The 20,678-nt window shown below is 36.3% G+C and overlaps 4 protein-coding genes across 4 annotated transcripts; all 4 read right to left on the bottom strand.

Moving 5' to 3' along the window:
* Positions 1-187: 187 nt before the first annotated feature.
* LOC111467432 (elongation factor P) lies at positions 188-4,234 on the bottom strand. Its single transcript, XM_023112332.1, has 11 exons — positions 3,867-4,234; positions 3,699-3,729; positions 3,544-3,557; positions 3,394-3,444; positions 2,706-2,775; positions 2,231-2,300; positions 2,050-2,117; positions 1,620-1,743; positions 1,221-1,260; positions 626-693; positions 188-506 (listed from the first exon to the last, which is right to left on the bottom strand). Exons 1-11 carry the CDS (start codon positions 4,101-4,103, stop codon positions 494-496), a joined length of 786 nt encoding a protein of 261 aa, XP_022968100.1. The 5' UTR covers positions 4,104-4,234; the 3' UTR covers positions 188-493.
* Positions 4,235-5,407: 1,173 nt separating this feature from the next.
* LOC111467282 (mitochondrial dicarboxylate/tricarboxylate transporter DTC-like) lies at positions 5,408-9,191 on the bottom strand. Its single transcript, XM_023112143.1, has 6 exons — positions 9,069-9,191; positions 8,755-8,838; positions 7,645-7,706; positions 7,183-7,544; positions 5,971-6,185; positions 5,408-5,818 (listed from the first exon to the last, which is right to left on the bottom strand). Exons 1-6 carry the CDS (start codon positions 9,186-9,188, stop codon positions 5,762-5,764), a joined length of 900 nt encoding a protein of 299 aa, XP_022967911.1. The 5' UTR covers positions 9,189-9,191; the 3' UTR covers positions 5,408-5,761.
* A 3,415-nt stretch (positions 9,192-12,606) lies between these two features.
* On the bottom strand, positions 12,607-14,704 carry LOC111466705. The gene has a single exon (XM_023111392.1). It carries the CDS (start codon positions 14,474-14,476, stop codon positions 12,812-12,814), a length of 1,665 nt encoding a protein of 554 aa, XP_022967160.1. The 5' UTR covers positions 14,477-14,704; the 3' UTR covers positions 12,607-12,811.
* Positions 14,705-15,319: 615 nt separating this feature from the next.
* Positions 15,320-20,178, bottom strand: LOC111466721 (protochlorophyllide-dependent translocon component 52, chloroplastic). Its single transcript, XM_023111393.1, has 7 exons — positions 19,533-20,178; positions 18,537-18,724; positions 17,743-17,832; positions 17,452-17,656; positions 17,124-17,318; positions 16,507-16,694; positions 15,320-15,716 (listed from the first exon to the last, which is right to left on the bottom strand). Exons 1-7 carry the CDS (start codon positions 20,055-20,057, stop codon positions 15,461-15,463), a joined length of 1,647 nt encoding a protein of 548 aa, XP_022967161.1. The 5' UTR covers positions 20,058-20,178; the 3' UTR covers positions 15,320-15,460.
* Between the last annotated feature and the right edge of the window lie 500 nt (positions 20,179-20,678).

The raw sequence follows: 20,678 nt of genomic DNA, 5'->3' as shown, positions 1-20,678 counted from the left end.
ATGAACCAAGTTTGCTCGTTCTACTTACATTTGTGCATGGACATAGGCTATTACCATTAATTAATACTCGCAAAATTTGTCAATCTAAACATAGCTCAACATGGTTCGATTTCCTCCTACTTCAAATTTGTGGCATTTCGGGCCATTAGCAATAATTTTTCTGTGGACTTCCGAACACAAATGAAAATAGTACTAAAAAATGTTAACTTTCATTGTGCCAAGTAAAACATGGTCTTGTCCCTCTCATGGCATACAACTCTAAGGTATTATAACAAAGAAGCATTTATTGGAAGCTCAACAACAATTCAACGCAGTGTTCCCAAAGAAGCATTCTTAGCAGTTGCATGATTGTTGGGGTTGCATACCCCTTGATACACCAAATAATTTTGTACCTTCTTTTTCTACAGCAGGACTGCTCATCCGCTCAAGCTAGCAAAAAAAACGAAATGGCTCGACGACCTATCTAACCGTGCTCATCATCGGAATCTTACGACTACCCCTTTGCCCTGCAGAGGAGAAAGATGGTTTGAAAAAGGATTGTTTAAATGATTTTCTACAATATTCAATGCCTCCTCCATCGGAAGGAGGTCGTAAAAAGACATTCACAGATGACAAGAGGGCATACCTCTCGATATAAGAGTCGTCCTCTGTATTAATCACTACAACATCTCCGACAACGACGTGTGGTGGTACCTGAAAATACAAGCAGAGAACAGTCCTTATAGCACTCCAAATTGCATCAGTAACTGGGGCAAAAGAGAACTTGAACTGGGCTAACTATACAGAGCAACAGAGGATAAAAAATATATGAGGAAGGGACTGCCTCAATGATTAAGCCAATACTGCCTCAATTACCAGAGTTATAAACAATGCCTCTCTACCAATGTACAAATTGCGTATTCATTATGCAGAAACGTATATATAGATGTCGTTCACAGAAGCATACAAATGTATATATGCATGCCCATGTATGGCTCGATGACTCAAATAACAGATTGTGGCAATGAGAAAGGAGAAGTCCATATGGCAATGCTTCCAAGATATGAACGCATACACGAGAGAGAGGAAGAGAGTCCTAAATCGTTGAAGGTAATGTATTGGGAGGCTCACCAAGGTTAAAAAAGTAGAGCATGAAAACAGATTAAAAATACAGGCACGGCTAAAAATAAAAGTCCCCCATGAAGGTTATGTAGCACTGTATAAATGAACACCAAACCTACTTTTAATGTCATGCCATTGTCCAGCACCGCCTTCTTTTCCCTGAATCAATAAAGTCATTAGAATGTAGGGTTTATGATCGAGCTAAAAATGTTTTTTCTAGCACAAGAACACTGTAGAAATTTTTTCATAAATTATGAGACATGAAAAACTTAAGAGAAATTAGGAAAAATGATAGACAGAGACAATCCATTTCTCTAAAGCTTTCAATTAAATTCCTCTTCACTTCCTTGAATTCCTATTTTGAACGAAAAGTTCGGTGCACTTTAGCCAAGATAATATAGTGAAAAAAATTGCAACTTAAAAGTCGCATGGTCTCAATTTCATTTGTTGCACACATACAAAGTAGAAGGAACATTTTTCAATAAGAAACCTCCAGAATATAAAGTTAAAGGACATACTTGGGAGTAGCTGCAATTCCCTTCATAGGTGGTTGGGCTTCCTTCACAACACACGTCACTCGTTTTGGAACCGATGCAGATAAGGGAGTATCATTGAAAAGTTGAACCATAACTTTCATGTCATCTATTTTTCACGTTTATCAAGGGTTAGTTCCTAGAATAAACAAACAGAAATTGATTATGAATGATGGTACAGAACAAGTAAAAATGGATCGACAATTTGTGGCATACATAAGCATAATTATATCATCGTTATCATCATTATATTACACGATAGAATATTCGATAAACATTTTTAGAGAAGCTTTCTCACAGTAGGAACAGAGATGAGACTTTAATCACAAAGATTTAATCATGCTGGATCATATACATGGGTCGAGTAACAAACCGAATATAAATTTGTAATGCTTATGCACGTCATTTTAATCACCTTGTAGATACATGGCAGCCTTGCCAAACAATTCCTCGGGGACTTCCAGTTGCTCATACGAATCAGGGCTGATGTATAATTAACATAAATTTTCAGTAAATCTCATTTTATAATACTTTCCAGTAAAGTTCACCACAAAAAAATATTGAAGAGCTTGTAGTGGGAGAATAGTGGAACTCACTCCATTAATAAAATTTTAGCATCCCGATCTCTACACATAAATATATATGCTTTCTCCTGCACAAAAACCCCTGCAACAGTTCATTAGTCACAAGATATGATGGTAGCTCATTAAATGGAAGGATTGTCAATGCCTAAGACTATTCCTAACATTTAGGCACAAAAAATGTAGTATTATGTAATAGACATGGATGAAAAAAAAATTATGATAGAAGACATTGTATAATGAGATAACAAAACATCAATGTGTAAATATTTTAAGGGTATAAATCAGATCAATGCATACATCATTGAAAGACCATCTACTAATAATTAGAGGTATCCCAACAAAAATGTTGAGCAGTTTATCTCATGCCTCTTAATAGAGACCCAACATCCTCAACTAGGTGTAATAGGATTTCATTTGCAACAAGATTTTCATAACGCAAGGCTTATCAGATGCACGAGAATGGTATCTAGAAGGAACAGTGCGTAACTGTCAACAGATTCATCTGTGGCCAACCGTTGAGTTACTTTGTTTCCACTCTCAACATCACGAAGTTCAACCTGGATAAAGTAGAAGTTAACGTTACATTAGCAAGGAAAAACACCTATATATATGTGAGATAGAGAGAGAGATGATAAGATTTATTAGAAAGTAGTCCATCGAAGAGACGCAGAAGAGTAAGAGTGAGGATGATACATTCTCCCAATCCGAAAAATTATGAAAAACAACGTTGCAAATAAACGCTGGATAACCAATAACGTCCCACAAAAAGAATTACATAGCACGTAGGAAATGGCAAAAACCTTGTAATAGTCTGAGGAAACCTTATCTCATGACACTATGGGGTTCTATGCATAAGTATTTTCTGCAGAGGCTCTTAGGGAACACCAGAAGATGCCAAAGAGGAAAAGCCACAGCACGTAGGAAATGGCGACCACCACAGAAAATATTCAAAGATACTTTACACCTTAGTTGGTAGGAATATTTTGAATTTTTAGGACACTATAAAGGGTCTCGACCCCAATGAGAGTGTTTAAGAGAGAACTTGAAGCAATTGGAAGATCTTTTTAAAATCTCCCCTACCCAAAGCTATTGCTTATCAGTTATCCCAAAATACACGTCCAAGGAAAAATTCAATTGAACTCAAAACATAGAAATTTTAAAGTTCAGAAATGAACCTTGATCGTGGCTTTTCCTCTTCCTTCATGTGAATGGTCGACTTTTGTAACCTAAAGCAGGAGGCATAACCAAGCAACAAGCATCGCATAAGATATCACTGCTATGCAATTTTGATCATATCAATAAGATGTAAAGACAACAAAGCATACCTGGTAAATACGTTCTGGGAGAAAAGAATTCAGACAACAAAATCAAAGTCATTCTACCAGTAGATGCATACATATAATGAGATACAGAGAGAAACAATTGCTTTATCAGTCAACAGGCAGTATGCAATCAAATATCAACACAGAGAGACAGTAACCTTTCCGTTCAATTATATTTCCCACTCTCACCTGCAATCATAAACAGCAACCACTAGAAAGTAAGACATCTCAAACGACAAAGCTCAAGAAAAATTAAATCGCTAAACCAAGCTACATGTAAACACGAAGAATACGGGGAAATCACGGAGTATAAGAAACAAGCTTACATCGGAACCGTGCACTTTGAATCCACGGTGCTGAATGACGGACCATAGAGACCCTAGCGAGTGGCAACGGCCGTCCACGGAGGCGGGCCGAGGTAGTGGAGAAGAGATCAAATCCAATAAAGAGGAAGAAAAAGCGGTGGTTGGCGCAGCAAGGGATCTGAACGATGAAGAAATTGTAGATGAAGGAAGATGAAGGGTCCGAGAGATCCCCTTGCGCAGTAGAAGAGCTCGCATCATGTTGCAAACCAAAATCCAGTAGCTGAGTGGCGAAACTAAAGCTCCATTTCCATCAGCAGAGTTGTGATTTTGCAGTGATCTAGTGATCTTCTTCCAAATTCCATCTCCAAACAAAAACCTCGTTTATTTATAATAGACTAATTTGGCGGCCTAGGTTATTTATAATGGCTAAATTATTTGATTGAATTACATTTTTTCGATTTATATTATGTTAAATTTCTTGAAAAGTAGGTTCGGTTGTTTTTTTTTTTTTTCATTTTCATCAAGTCAGTCCGACTAACCTAAAATAGAACGGTCAGTTCTTTTGGGTCGCATTTGCATGCCAATATTTCATAACTGAACCGTTATTAATAAATATAACATGTTGTGATGTCATAGGTTGATTGGGAGAAGAACAAACCACCATTAATATAACGCGTTTTAAAGCCTCGAGGGGAACTCCGAAAGGAAAAATCCAAAGAGGACAAATATCTGCTAACGGTAGATCTGGGACATTATAAATGATATCAGAGCCAGACACCGGACGATGTGTCAGCCTTCTTGCTAATGTGCCAGCCTTCTTGTTCCGAGAAGTGGTAGACATGAGGTGGTATGCCAGTAAATACGGCCTCAAACGGGTGGATTTGGGGCCCGAATTTAGTCATAAATAAAACTAACCCAACCTCCACACTCTATAAATAACTCAACAATATTACTACTTTTAAAAAAATACTTAATTTTAATTTAGTCAATTACCAAATTTTAAAGCCTAATAAAATATATTTGGGATTTTATTAGACTTTAAAATTTGCTATGCAATTCATTAAGATGAACTCTTCTATAAATAACTCTTCCACGCTCTTAGTCAATAAGCTATGCAATTCATTCTTGTCGACTCCACCAAGATGAACTTTACTCGAACGATTTTGATAGTTTTGGTATTTTGAAAGCTCGAGGACCAAATTTAAATTAAACCCTAATAATTTAAAATAATCATCTATATGGATATCTATGCAAACAAAACGACTTTAACAACAAAGAGACTAACCACACAACTTCAACAACAACAAAACAATACATATATGATTTCCGTGGATAAGATATCTATTACCTTAGAACAAAGAACCCGCCATCTGTTAGAACAAAGAACGAAAATCACATGGTAGCAAGTTCCTGATATTGCCACAGACCAAAGGATTGTTCATCCAAAACAGGGCATCAGCCTGAGAAGAACATGATCCTAACAGGAGGGAGAGGGAGAGAGAGAGAGAGAGAGAGTTTATCAAATTTAATGCAGAAACTTGATGGTTTCTGAGACAATCAAGTTAGACAAAACTGATATCAGCATCCCTTTTGTCAAACAAAAAGAGTACCCCCAAACTTTATTTTGATCAAATCAATGTGTCCCCTCACTGATTCCTGAACCAAAAGCAATCCTAAATTTTCAATCTTTAACAATCCTATAAGCCAATCGCAACCCGAAATCAATACCACAGTTTAGTCCCTCAACTCTATCATGTCGATCTTGCGATAAAAAATAGTGATAATAATAATAAGTCTAACTTTTACGGGCGCGATTTCTGTCAAGATGAAGAACCACAACATAGCCCACCTTGAAGAGGGCAAGAAACGCTCCTAAAGATTGTTCAGGTCGAGATGAAACCCCGTCGTTCCAGAGCTCAAAGTCCAATGGTCTTCTCGAACTTTTGAACTTGGTTGAGGAAAATCCATGTCATCTGCATTGTCGTATATCATAATATTAGAAGTAAAATCTTGATAAATAATCATCTATCTCCCTATCCCCAATCTTGGTGAGGCTTTACTTAGCTCCGAGGGCAGATCGGGATGAAAATAAAATAGAAAACGGGGGGCAGGCAAGAGATCGTACCATGACGTGTGGAGCAATCCTAATACAGTAAACAGGGAAGCCAGTGTAAAATTTCAACGGCCCGCCAGATTTCAAGGTCTTCATGGCACAATCCATAGAGCCAGAGTAAGGAAGCTTCCCTTCAGCATCAGGCTGCATTTTCTGAATCTGAGTCTTCACGTAATCAAATGGCAAACTGCAAGCTGAAGCAAAGAATCCTGAAACAGCACTTGCACCTGAAAGTAGGCAAGAATGGAAACAACATGTCAATCAATGAAACACATAATAAGCATTCAAACCCCTGAATCAGAAATCCCATGAGTTGAGGAGGAGAACAAAACATTCTTTATAAGGATGTGGACACCTCTCCCTAGATGCGCTTTAAAAACCTTGAGAGAAAGCCCAAAGAGAACAATATATGTTAGCAGTGGGCTTGGGCCGTTACAAATGGTATCAGAGCCAGACACCAGGCAATATGCTAGCAAGGAGACTGAGCCCGAAGGGGGGTGGACACAAGACAATGTGCCAGCAAGGATGTTGGGGCCCGAATGGGGTGTATTGTGAGATCCCACGTCGGTTGGGGAGGAGAACAAAATATTCTTTATAAGGGTGTGGAAACTTCTCCCTGGCAGACGCGTTTTAAAAACCTTGAGGGAAAGCTCGAAAGGGAGAGACCAAGGAAGACAATATTTGCTAGAGGTGGGCTTGGGCCATTACAAATGGTATCAGAGCCAAACACCAGGCGATGTGCCAGCAAGGAGGCTGAGCTCGAAGGGGTGGACACAAGACGATGTGCCAGAAAGGACGCTGGGCCGAAAGGGGTGGATTGGGGGTCCCACATCGATTGGAGAAGGGAACAAGTGCTAGCGAATATGCTGGCCTCGAAGAGAGTGGATTGTGAGATCCCACATCGGTTCGGAAGGAGAACGAAACATTCTTTATAAGGGTGTGAAAACCTCTACCTAGCAAACCTATTATAAAAACCTTAAGGGGAAGCCCGAGAGAGAAAGCAAAGAGGACAATATCTACTAGCGGTGGGCTTGGGCCGAACCTAGAAAGTTCCATAATTTTCATTGACTAAGTGATGTAGACGCCAAAAGCGGAACAAGTTTCCAGTTTTGAAAAATAGAATAAAGATGAACAATGCATAGAACATGAAATATACAAAGTGTATAACAAGATTTAGAATGAATTCTGAAGAAATTCGATCATGAAATGGGCAAAGAATCTCACCTATAACCGTCGTAGCTTCACCAAAACCAAGGTTATCCTTGAAAAACTCAACACTTTGATCGTAAGAGGCAAGCATGCCCATATTCAGCGCCATTGCTCTCACTACTGTTGGACCAGCACCCTTCCAGAGAGCCAAAACACCCTCATCTCCAACAATACGATACAGTGCATGGAATGCATTTTTGTAGTGTCTGCGTTGTGCAGCTGGGAGGGTAGCATCAGCCTGCATTCGGATAAGCGCCAAATCTGCTGGGCTGCCAAAAGATGCTCCAATAGCACCAGCTGTTAACCCACACAAAGCTTTTTGATAAAGAGGAAGGGGCTTGCCGTCATTAGCTTCGATTGCTTTGTTTGTCAAAATCCTACAGAAGGAACGAAAAAGAACATCCATTGAACAATTAATACAATTCATTACACAAGAAACTTATACTTTTCGAAGATAAAATTCAGCATAAAACTCACTTGAATGATCCAAGCCGTGCAGTAGTATAGGTAGCTTGTCTAAGAAGCCCAGCAGAGAGACCCTGCTCGACATTATGCAGCACATTAAATTTTACGTCGTTTTCTTGTGAAGAATATAAATAAGCAGGCAACTAACATGATTATAGTATGCACAACGAATTGCAAAGTATACAAGCCAAAATGATCGAAGTTCCATTTTTCCTCTTAGTTTAGTCAGTTCACTTGTCGAAGGCAGCCAAGGACACGCAAAACATACATACAAGCGACACAAGAAACCTTCAAATGATCTAGTAATTGCCCAATCCCTAACCACCAAACACCCAATTTTCATTTTAGAAACCGGGGGGAAGGGATCTCTTTTCTACAACGGAAAAATAAGAACCTAATTTAACTTGGCACAACCCAACAATGCATCCAATACCAATGATCTGTGCCTAAAATGCGTTGCTAGATCTCTACTCTATAAAGCTATCAGACAACAACAAAGGTGGTTTGACCAGGGGATTCCCTTTCATTATTCTTCACGACAAGGGAACCATGTCTGCATCCGCACCAGTCGAAGTGGTGGAATGCCCTCCTAAGTCAAAGAGAGAGCTTCTGCACCTCTCTACAAGAGATACGATTCAGTATCATAATCATCTGAAGGAGAGTGAAGAGGCAGCAAAGTTCGCCTGGTTACACATCACAACATCTATGAATCAAGCGAAAGAAAGTACCTACATCTTTCACATGTATATATAGATATCCATAGCTGTTCAAGCCAACTAAGCTTCAACATTTAGCTGCTAAAAAATTCACAAGATCTTAAAATCCTAAGTGGGTGGCGACAATCATACATCTCTTACAGTTTTCTAAACAGAAAACAAGATTGTAATATAGGATAAAAGTTGATCCACCATTTACAATTAATATCAGCACAAATCGGATCAATAAGCCAATCTCCAAACCAGAATATCCTTCCTGGCTCCTCAAAAGACCTCAAAGGGACAAGATCTTATAATCAACAAGAAAGTTAATACCAAGCCAGTATTCTACAATGTTCCACGCCACAAGAACCACAGTACATTTCAAGTAATAATCACAAACTTCAACTGGATCTTGAAAACTCACCTTGTAAAAGGCACCAACTCCCTCCGCCTTAAGCATGTTCCTGGTTACCTCGCCTGCCGAGCCCTGACCTAACTGGATTCTCACCTGAACCAAATCAAGAACACATTATTAAAACAACAAATAAACTCAAAAACGCATAAAACAGCCAAAGGACAGAGAAAAAAAAAACCTAAAAAACCCTAGATCTAAAATCCAACAAGAAACTCCAATCCGAAAATGAAAAACAAAATCTCAGCGAACCAACAAGCAACAGAATCCGGTTGAATCACAATGATTCCTCACACGTAGCAGGTAAATCTGAAGATTTGTGTTACCTTGATCATGTCGATGGGTTGAATGACGCAAGTCGCAAGCATACCAGAGAGGCCTCCATTGACGAAGGGCTTGACGGTGGGCCAAACACCAAGGGATTTAGGCTTCTTCTCGTCACCCATTTGCTGAAATGAAAAGTTAAGACAAAAAGCTCAAATGGGGGAGAGAAGAAGAAATCGAAAATGGTTTCTGGGTTCGAAAAAACGCGATGGCTGGAGCAAAGGAGAAGGAACAAAACAGTGAAGGAAATGAGACTTTATAGTAGTGTGAAGTGTATTACCAAAAACCCTTGCTTTCTTCCCCTCTCGACCAGCGGCAATTGGCAACTGTCCAACAATTAATTTAATTTAAGGTGGTGATGTTGATTTTAATGGCGGACCTCAGAGTCCTCGTCGATCGGTGAAAATGGCTAATTCCCAGTTGCAATTCTTCAATTTTTTCTTGGCTTTTTCCCCCAAATTTGATTCCTTTTACAGAAATGTTGTTAAAAATAACCCCAAAACCCTTTTTGTTTCATCGCAAATTAGGGTTTGTTTCTAAATCAGATTTCAAACTCATTTTTTATTTACTTTAAGCTGATTTTTAGTTTTTTTTTTTAATTCCTAAATTTTAATAAATATTATTTTAATACATATTTTTAAATATTTAATTTTAGATCATATACTATCAAACATGATAGTTTTATCAATCTTATCGTTTTTTTTATTACACGAACTATATTTTAACTTGGTTTAAATTATAAGAACCAAATTTACAATTTTACCCTTTTTGCCTTTTTAGAAAATGACAATTGAATCCATGCTACTTTTAAAATTTTCTTTATTTGTACTCAAATAATTAGTTTAAATATGCTATATATTAAGATATTTTTAAAATAATTAGTTGCTAAATATTCATATAAAAAAAGCATTTAAGCAATCGAGTCATATATATATATATATATATATATATATATATATATATTTATTTATTCATTTATTTGTCTATTTTGTCAAAAAAATAATATATACTTAGATTGTTAACCGATGCCATAAATTATCTTTAATTAATTATTTTTAGAAAATGGTAAAAAGTAAATGGTAAACATAGTAAATACCGAAAGGGTATTTATGGGATTTCACATTTAGGGAAAATCCTATATTGGCGAGCTTCTCAAGGGCGAGAGCGGCGTTGGTCCAATTTGTGAATCTGTTTCCCTTATTCCAAATTTAATATTTATTTAATTGGTTAAGTCTTTATATATAATATATATATATATATATACGAAAAAAGATTAATTATTAATTTTATCTAATAAAATTCTAATTTTTAAAATTATCAAGAAAAAATAAATAACAAAATGAAAATTGCATGAGTGAAAAGCAGAATTGGTAAGGTTAATTTTTTTAAATAAAAAACTAAATATTTATTGAATCGAATATTCAAAAATTTATTAAATTCATCCTCCTAAGATATATAAGCATCCCGAGATGCTACACATGTCAGATGCTCATCTCACGAGAATCTTGAGTTTTCACCGAACGAAAATGTTCGAATTAGATTCTTTTCTTTTTTACGAAATCGAATTTTGACATTTTTAAGAAACTTTTTAATAAAGAAATTATGTTATAAAGTATTTAAAAAGAGAATGATAACCTTGTTGGGGTTTTGAATAAAGTTACTCAAATAATTTATTTATTTATTTATTATTATTATTATTATAATATTTTTTTATTATTTAGAATATATTTAAAAAGTGGCTGGATAACAAAAGCTCATGAATAACGTGGGCAATTGCGTCCAACTCAAGCAAACAAAGCCTTAATACAAAAGCAATATATATATATATATTATCATTTTAAGGAAATAAATACAAATTTAATTAAAGTATAATTAACTTAGTTTAAATTTAGAAAATAATAATAATATTAAGTCCTAAACACGAAAAAGGACGGATATTTAGGAAGAAGGCATCATATCAAATATAACAAAGTAATTCTAACTTTTAAAATTATATAATCATATTTTAGAGTGACGAGATCCCTACCTTTTGACAACCTTCCTATGGTTGATAAATCTCTGTTGTCGACGACCTTCCTACCGCTGATATCTATAGGCTTTTAGAGATGAAGTAGAGTGGCGAGATCCCTACCTTTTGACAACCTTCCTATGGTTGATAAATCTCTGTTGTCGACGACCTTCCTACCGTTGATATCTATAGGCTTTTAGAGATGAAGTAGAGTGGCGTGATCCCTACCTTTTGACAACCTTCCTATGGTTGATAAATCTCTGTTGTCGACAACCTTCCTACCGCTGATATCTATAGGCTTTCAGATATGAAGTAGGGTGGTGAGATCCCTACCTTTCAACAATTCTCCTACGGTTGACGTATCTCCATTGTCGACAACCCTCCTAGGTTTTCAGATACGAAGTAGAGTGAAAGAGATCAAAATAAAAGCAAGAGAAGAAAATAAGAAACCCGAGTGAGAGAAAAAATGGGAATAAAGTGAAAGTTAGAGCGACAAGAGGTAGAGCTAGAGCCATAACAAAAAGGATTATGACTTAACCTCTTAACCGAAGATACATGCCTTAACGCTCATTGGTTGGTTGGATCCTAGTTTCTAAATTTAAACTCTAGTTCTGATGAGGAGTCCCTAACATGTTTGGTAGCTACTCAATTCTGTGGCTATTGAAGTTGAGTTCTAACCAAAAACAAGACAAATATGACAACTCATTCCATTACAACCACACTCAGCCTCATAATTCAATCAAACATTCACCTTTCAAAGGAACTTCCAAATCCTAAAATATTCAGAACATTGACAAACCTGAGTTCAAAACTACTTAAAACAACAAATAGATCACCAAAAATGGAAAATAATGCTCATTACCAGTCCAGCTTCAGCTCCATAATATAAGATACTTAGCTGGAAAGATGAGCAACAGACAATGCATCCTGATGTCGTTATCATATTTCTTTTGAAATTCATAATGCTTTATGTTTTTCCATTTCTAACAGCTTCACAAATGCATGAGTTAAACCAACAAAGCATTAAGGCCAACGAAAATTATGCTCCAATGAACAGATCAAAATGCCTAGGGAAAGTACCAGGATTCATGGCAATATAGTATACTAACATGATAGATTACTGTTCTTTAGTGTATTGATAGCAAAAACTAATGGTAATCCAGAGATATCTCTAGCTTAGTCAGTCTAGCATCAATCATTCAAGTCCCGAGTTTGGTATCTTTGAATTCGCAAATCAAGATTAACGGAAGGTAAATGTGAGATCCCACAATGATTGGAGAGAATAATGAGTGTCAGTGAGAATGTTGACCCCAGAGGGAGGGGGTGGACTGTGACATCTCACATTGGTTGGAGAGGGAAACAAAATATTTTTTATAAGGGTGTGGAAACCTCTCCCTAGCAGACGTATTTTAAAAACCTTGAGGGGAAACCTGAAGGGAAAAACCCAAACAGGACCAATATTTATTAGCGGTGGACTTGGGCTGTTACAGTAAAGCGTAAAGAGCATCAAAAAGATATTATGTAACTATTACGAGACAAAAATGGAGAATGGAATGACTTGTTTGTATATTACAAAAATACAAGAGAGATGAATCAAAATCGTGAATTCATGAAATTTTAAAAGGAGCGAGCATAACTTGAACCAGAATGGTTTCGATCATCATATCATTAAGAAATTCAATAACAAAGTAAACAAGGGACACGATTCACCTACGAGTAATGCTGTCGTTGACGTGATCAGCACGTATTGACTCCATCCTTGCAATCTTTTGTCAAATTATAGAATGTTTCAACACGAGTCTTCGCCCTATAGAACACTTCAGTATCCACCGCAACTCTCATGTACCCATCAAACTCGACAGGTTTTCCATTGTTTACAAGCGTTGTTTCGTTGTACCACTCACTTGTATTTCCCCATAATTCCTTGTAGTCATCAAGCAAATGGACTTTAAAATGAGATCGTAATTTGTCGAAGTAGTTATAGAACGGTTCGTTGGTGGCTATATACAGATTCCTCCAAGGCTGAATCATCCCTTTCAACTTTTCAAGAATAGCATCAGGAGATGTATCAGCATCCAAATGAGGCCATAGCTCTTTGCTTTGTGCCTTATCTCCTCGAACCACATGAACGGCATCAAAATCCCAGTCCATACGTCCACTGATTTCTGTCACAATATTCATCAATCTTTTCGATTTCCACACGGCATGCCACGGTCGCTGAATATACTTCGCAGCTTGCCCTTCACACACTCTGTACCAATAATTCTCAGGTTCGGGAGCATCGAACTGCCTCCATATGATCGTTTTCTTATCTTTCTTCAGCTGCATTGGTGTCACTTTATGGCTCACAACCTTCCTAACAGGTATCTTCTTCTTCTTGTGGCCTTTATCCCATTTCTTCCAATCTCTCAGAAATTCACCCTCCTCTACAATAGAACTAACCTCTTTAAGATGCTCAAAATCGTAATAAAAACGAAAATCTTTCCCCTCTTCATCTTTTTTGCTTGGATTATAACTACCAGACAAACACACACTCAAATCCATCACAAACGTCCTGTTCAAATACATTGCCTCTCCCAAACCACACAAGAAACTCCATAGATATTGGTTCATTCCTTTACAATAATCCCCTCCACGCGAATAGTACAAGTACTTACCCTTCATGAAATTCATCTCCGATCCCAACGTCGGGATTGTGTCGTTAATCTCCTCGTCCCCTACTGGTGGAGAAATAATAGCACTTCCTCCACCCCTTGTACGGTTGCTTCTCGGTCGTCGAGCATTTACACCTGAATGCCAACCACCAGCATGAACTACCTTATAATGACAATCCTCCCCAACATCAAATTTAAACCTCCTAAAATCCCTATACTTCCTCCATGACTTCTCTTTCTTGTTCCTAAATCTCCAAGAAACATCGCATTCATCTTCTTTTGATCCATTAACCGGATTTTGATACTCTATGAACGCAATAGACTTAAAAACCCTCAAATTAAACCTCTCAACAGCAATCAAAATATGCGGATCGGAACAATTTACAGCCCGAAATTCATCACAACTCAATTTAGGAGTAGAATTAGCAATTACCTCCTCAGATTTTTCAATCACCGCCTCAGTGATCTGGTTCCCCTGAGCAGACGGCAGTACAGGGGGAAGAACAGAAACCAAATCCTCACCAGTTTTGACAACAGATTCATCGTTCTTAAAAGTGGCATTCTCAGAGGCAGTAAAGAGCTTAGTAAGAGCAGGAGTAGATTCAAGCCATGGATCTGGGGGCTTGTAAGTGATGGCAATGACAGTGATAATAAGAACAGAAAACACAAAAACAGAGAAACAGAGATTACTTATCAGCTTAATCAGATGCTGCCCAATGGGCTCTGTGGTCGGATTTGAATCTTTCATGGGGTTTTCTCGAGACCCCAGGTCCGGATTCGAAGCTGATCTTCAAATCGAGTCAACAATCCGTCCAAATAGAGGAAGAAATTGCGAGAATGTTCGCAAATTTAGAGAGAAAAGGAATGGAAGAATGGGTTTGCTCAATTTTGGAGAGATCTGGAATGGAAGTGAGACAGAGAACTGGCGCGCTTTGAAGTTCGCTGCAATCTGTCTTGGAACTTGTTGGATTAGGATTATTTATTTATTTATATTTTTTTTGGGGGGAATATATGTTTTTTTTATTTTTTATTATAATATCAGGATCTCAATAATATAAATACTTAATTACCAAGTTTAAGGTCAAGTTGGGAATTAAAAATTAGATTTAGATGGTAACAAATATAATTATTTAAATATGAATTTCAATAAATTGGATTCAATTCAAAAAAAAAAAAAAAAAAAAAAATCTTTTAGGAGATTTATAAATGAAGCAAATGAGATAAATTTATATAAATTATAGGTTAATTATATTAAAAAATAAAATATTTTATATCAACAAGTTAATTAAGATTATCTAATTAATTATTGACAATATTTTAAATAAATTCAAAATAAATTTTGTTCATATTATACTAATAAACAAAATTTCCTACTTCAGGTTAAATTATCATTGTAGCCCTCGTTTTTTAACACGTTAGCTCATGATATACGAACTAAAACAATATCTACTAGTGGTGGACTTAAGGTTGTTACACATCAATTTTAAAACCATATTCAAATGGTTTGGAATAGGAATTATTCTCATTATTTAATCAATTTAAAAAAAATATATACGAGAATAATATAACATCAAAATTACAAGAACTAAAATAATGTTTTATTTTAACCGAGATATTATTAATATTACTATAGTTTCTTTCATAAATACATAAATAAATAGGCTTCTTTTCTATACACTATTTGTGTGTATCATAATACATAAACCATTTTAAAAAGGGCAGGATGGTAATTTCACCTAATGGCATGATTGTAATCGTGGAAGTGAAAGTTCTTGTAAATGAAATGAGAAAGCCACCTTGAAGCAGCAAAGCAGAGTACAGCCATTGCCACCATCACAATTCTAGCAGTTCCTGATACCAAACTCTGGTTTGTTGCTGCAAAAACTCCAAGCAAAGCAATGGAGATGACCTGCAACACCACTTCTAGTGCATTTAAACCCTTGTATGCCCCATTACAGCTGCTGCAGTTCACCACATGAGACCAGTACCTGAAACCGTTCGCCCACTCTCGACTTTCAGTATTTTCGGGTATGAAAATATCGATGTCGATGAACATGAAAAATAAAATGTACAACCATGTGCAAAAATATGACAGGAAGGAAATTTGGTGGAGATGAAATGATCTGTGCATGAAACGAACAAGTTATATTAGTTTGAAAACGATTTTGTTTCCTCGCAATTTATAGGGTTCTCACATCTATGAAAGAAACGTTTAAATTCTAAGCTAAATTTCAAAAACAAAAATAAGTTCATAAAACTAGTTGAATTTTGAAAACGTTTTTAGAAAGTAGATAACAAGACAAAGAAACTCATCGATAACAAAACCAAATGTTATCGAGTGAAAGAATTGCTTCATAGTTCTCCTAGAAACATTTTTCGTTTTGGGTAACCATTTTTGAGTGGCTTGTGAGGGTAAAAAGACGAAAGGTGTGAAATTCGATACTTCGAAAAGGTAGATTATCTGTGAAAATAAGCAATGAAAAAGCAAGAAAAACAAAGAAATTATCCAAACATTTGTTTACTGAGTTCTTGTATTAAAAAAGACAAGACAGTTCTCAAAATAACCTAAACAGCCCTTGAAATGCACCAGATTCAAAGAATAAGGATGACGTAAAGGGGTACCAAAGATGTCTTTATGTCTCCAAAGACCCAATAGCAATGAATATAAGTTGGATTTTAGACTCTTTAACTTATGCATTTCGGCTAAATCCACGAGACGAACACATTTGAAAATAAGAAACTTGTACGATATTATAGGCGAAACAGCTAAAGAGTTACCTATCCATCAGCTGTTCCTTTGGAGGCGATGGAGGAAGAATGCCACTGAACTTGCCTCTCCAGTCAACATGGCCATCTGAATATTTGTTCAACCACCTTCTGAAAGCAACCACTTTGGCGTCTGATTTGGTTGGCACAAAACAAGCTTTCTGCCAATTTGAAGGACCCACATCCAATATCTTCCTCTCCTGTAAAAATATACTCAAAATAATCATAGGATTAATATGAATTCATGAAACCTCTTCTTTTTCTTAGGCTTAACAAGCAGAGCTCATAAGGTGCTGTTCAAGAACAAGTGAAGCATTCATCCCAGAGAAGAGATCTTTCTAATGGCAAACAGATATAACAAGATGGAGAGAATCATAAAAATAAAATGAAACAATTAAGGCTCATTCATAACATATTGTTTTCTTCAAGTACACTAATGCTATTGCCTTCACAAATGATTAACGAAAGTAAGCTTCGAGGTTTCGTTTCATCATATAACGAGAGGTCCAGATATTATCAGCGAGTTGAAATAATGAACATTGATAGAGAGTAATTAACCAACCATTGTAAGATTTTTATCTATACTTCGAAAAACTAATCGAATGTGCTGAGAAGATGATCATCATTACCTCCAAGTGAAGAAGATACAAATCAGAATCTAAGATGAGGTTTTGTCCCACATGGAAGACCCATCTCGGAATAATCCGATCAATCCCTATAGCAAAATTTCTTAGAGATACAAATATTAATCTGCTTCGACCTGGACTAACAGGAATACACATAAATACTAGCATTGCTTTTCTCTGTGATGTGTTCGGGGCTTCCTGATACAACCAGAAAAAGAAGAATAAATAATACCCCCGAGTGAAGAGAAATAATAAGTCTAGATAATGCTAAAGAGTAACAAAGTTTTCATCACCCGAAAACGTGTGTAAAAGAAGTTTCTAGATTTCTTACCGCGTTGTTTTCAGCTGATAAGAGAGCTCCATTATCTTGGTGTTTTGGAGTTCTTTTCTTAGACCTTAAACTAAAAGAAGTGTAAAATACACAAGGTGCGAAAAATTGGCTATTTCCCAGTTCCTGATTAGAGATGAAACCATATGCATCCAAGTCTTTTACAAATATTTCAATTGGTTTGCCTCCTTCTCTATCTGCTTTCTCTGTAAATTCCATATATACTAGCCATCAGATCCAGTTAAATATGAAAAAACAATATTAAATAGCGACTTCCCACCCCAGAATACTCATCTGTTATTGGGCTGGCGCATTCCCATTATCCCATAATGGGCATACGGGACATGAGCTGGGTCCATAAGATTCTCAGTCAAAATCTCATACCTGAAAGTGTAAAGAGAAGGAGGGTTGTTGAGTAACAGAGAGGTCTTATTTACCCACTCGAACTCCTTTCATTTTATCAATGTTATTGTTAACCTATCCAGTTCACCCTCTTTGGTTCCACTATGAATTAGCTAGTAATCATGTCATTCATTTGGTGAGAAATAAAAAGGAATATCGAAAATTCGAGTGGTTGAAACTGAAACAACTACTTTAGAAGTAACAAAAAGAAAAGCAACTACTTGAGTGGGAGAGTCAGAGTCGAAAGGAGGATTCCTCACTTCTTTCTCTCATTCAAAACCGTGTATGAGACTTTCATCTCGTATGGCTCCTAAGTTATTTGATAAAAGAAAGAAGAATACAATCTTCTACATTGAGATCCACCTAACAGTAAGTAACAATCTTATTGTTAACTTATCCAGTTCACCATCGTTGGTTCTACTATGAAGAGCTAGTAATCAGTCTTTTGCTATGAATTAGACCGTTTCTCGAGAATACGGTCATGATCTTTTTGTTAAATAGAATTTCCTCAGCTTAAAATCAATGATTCGATTTTCTTTCGGTGGAAAAAGATAAAACGAAAATGAGAAAAAGAGCACAGTTCAACTACATTCGTGATAGCTTCCTTCATAATTCCTCTATAACTAGACTGGCCAAGATCAAATAGAAAGCAGATGAGTAAAAAGTGACAATCAGGCTCTCCATACCCATATGGAAGATCTCTGTTACTAGTTAACTTAGTATATGACGGATCGTCCAATTCAGGAATGTAAGGGGGTTTTTTCTTCACCAAAATATCCTTGTACTGGGGATCACTATTTGGCCAAAACCATAAAATGTCATTCTGCACAATGCTAGGATAAACAGCAACACATGCCCTTTTGGACGTGTGAACCTGCAAATCGAAGGAAGAAAATTAGCAGACTCTTGTCCAGTTATTTAAAGTTTGACTAATATAACCACAATACTTAATCTTTTAACTATCTTAGCATATGACTCTTGTTAACTTCTGAATACGACTTCATTTTCTACGGCAATATGTCAGATTCTGAACAATATTCACCACCGGAACAATATGCACCAACGACAGAAATAGGAAGTAAAATCAAATTCTGAATCTAAGGTAAATCATTTAGTAAGTTTTTCAGCATTCAAGAAAAGTTGTGTTATACGAAAAACTACATTCTTCTGATTTGTCATTAATGAACTGATGTTCTTAATAAGCAGTTTAAGCACATTTTCTCCAAATTCCTTCTGAACTATATTATCATGAAACAAAAAATGACGAGACGAGAAGGTTCAGTAATGTTGATTTCAGTTTGGTAGAAATATGTTAATAATGGGTAAATTAACAATTTAGTGCTATGCCTAACTTTAACAGGGTTCTCCACTTTGAACTGTTTGATTTTGTGTCATCTCTACCATTAACACCAAAACAAAGTGCCAGCAACTAGCAAGCAGCATAAGAAATCTCTTTTGTTTATGGCAATCAAAGTTAATTTGTGAATCGTTATATTGACATTCTCGTTTATTCATTAAATCATGTCAAATCAACTAATGCTTGGCGAATAAACAGAATCACAATCCAGATTCAAATATGTAATCAAAACTCTTTCGAAGTTGAATTCGATGCAACCATGAAGTTAAATCTCTAATTGAAGCAGAGCAATAAGTTCACCAGGGGAAGATGGTAGAATCCTTACCGGAGGGCCGTCAGGGGGAGCCTGAGGGATGAACTTACAATCACCAGATCCGTTAAAACACCAGCCATGATAAACACATTGCAATCTCCCCCATTGATCAATCCTTCCTTCAGACAACGGAGCCAATCTATGCGGACAAGAATCTTCAAACACCTTCCACGCACTCTCATTCTTATCCCACCACACCACGACATCAATCCCCATTACCGTTTTCCCATGCGGCACCCTCTTGTCAAGGTCACAAATCGGCATAATCGGGTACCATTGCGCATACCAATCAAACCTCTCATCCTCTCGCCGTTCATTCTCGGCCTCATCCTCAAACGGACTCGCATATTCAAATTCCTCCGTTGAAATGGTGGAAGATACGCTCGCACGGAGATTGAATCTTCGACTATGCCGGCTAATCAATGAAGAAGGCAACGAGGGCAATAGATTAACCTGCAAACACTGCTTCAGAAATCGGGATTTGTTCAACTTGGCAGTGAAGTGGAGTGGAACAGAAGAGAATTTCAGCACGTCCATGGCAAAACCTTGGATTCCGAATGGATGAAGAAACAGCTTACATAGATGCGTTTAAGATTGTTGCATGATTTCTAGAAAGAAGAAGAAGCGTCTGGATTTTATCATTTTTGTGGCCATCAACTGTCCACCAAATTTTATGAACAATTACCTGTCATTTATTTAAATTAATTATCTTTTTTATAAATTAATATTTATTATTAACAATTTTTATTTTAAAAATTTTAAAACTCTAAATTAAAAATATTTATCGTGGAAGGAAACCAAAAAAAATGAAATAGACATTATTTAATATATATTTTTAGGCCAAATTATAACAATAAATTATTAATTTTTACATGGTTGGGTGATGAAAATGATCGATGTGTTTATAATTAAATAATACTCTTTACATGGCTTAAAGTGGACAATATCATATTATTGTGAAAAGTCGTGTTCGTCTAACACACACATCATTTTAAAAATTATCGTATAGACATTTCAATATAAAAATTTTATCAAAAGTTGAAGAAAGAAACAAAGAATCTTCACATTTCCAAAGAATGAAGCGACCAAAAAGGCATATCTCTTAACCCTTCGACAACTGCGTTGACAAGAAAGCTTCAATGGAAGGAATTACTAATC

The sequence above is a fragment of the Cucurbita maxima genome, unplaced genomic scaffold, assembly GCF_002738345.1.
Source record: "Cucurbita maxima cultivar Rimu unplaced genomic scaffold, Cmax_1.0 Cma_Scf00002, whole genome shotgun sequence".
Lineage (NCBI taxonomy): Eukaryota > Viridiplantae > Streptophyta > Magnoliopsida > Cucurbitales > Cucurbitaceae > Cucurbita > Cucurbita maxima.
This window is presented reverse-complemented; position numbering and strand designations above follow the sequence as displayed.

Excerpts from the sequence above, each read along its gene's own strand:
- LOC111467432 (XM_023112332.1), bottom strand. The coding sequence starts at position 4,103 with ATGATGCGAGCTCTTCTACTGCGCAAGGGGATCTCTCGGACCCTTCAT. Across the intron at positions 2,118-2,230 it reads GCTAAAATTTTATTAATGGA|CCCTGATTCGTATGAGCAAC; the intron begins GTGAGTTCCACT and ends ATTATACATCAG. Across the intron at positions 1,744-2,049 it reads GGCTGCCATGTATCTACAAG|ATGACATGAAAGTTATGGTT; the intron begins GTGATTAAAATG and ends CGTGAAAAATAG.
- LOC111467282 (XM_023112143.1), bottom strand. The coding sequence starts at position 9,188 with ATGGGTGACGAGAAGAAGCCTAAATCCCTTGGTGTTTGGCCCACCGTC. Across the intron at positions 7,545-7,644 it reads GCACGGCTTGGATCATTCAA|GATTTTGACAAACAAAGCAA; the intron begins GTGAGTTTTATG and ends TTCCTTCTGTAG. Across the intron at positions 5,819-5,970 it reads GGATTGCTCCACACGTCATG|ATGACATGGATTTTCCTCAA; the intron begins GTACGATCTCTT and ends ACGACAATGCAG.
- LOC111466705 (XM_023111392.1), bottom strand. The coding sequence starts at position 14,476 with ATGAAAGATTCAAATCCGACCACAGAGCCCATTGGGCAGCATCTGATT.
- LOC111466721 (XM_023111393.1), bottom strand. The coding sequence starts at position 20,057 with ATGGACGTGCTGAAATTCTCTTCTGTTCCACTCCACTTCACTGCCAAG. Across the intron at positions 16,695-17,123 it reads TGTATCTTCTTCACTTGGAG|GAGAGGAAGATATTGGATGT; the intron begins GTAATGATGATC and ends ATATTTTTACAG. Across the intron at positions 15,717-16,506 it reads AAGGAACAGCTGATGGATAG|GTACTGGTCTCATGTGGTGA; the intron begins GTAACTCTTTAG and ends GAACGGTTTCAG.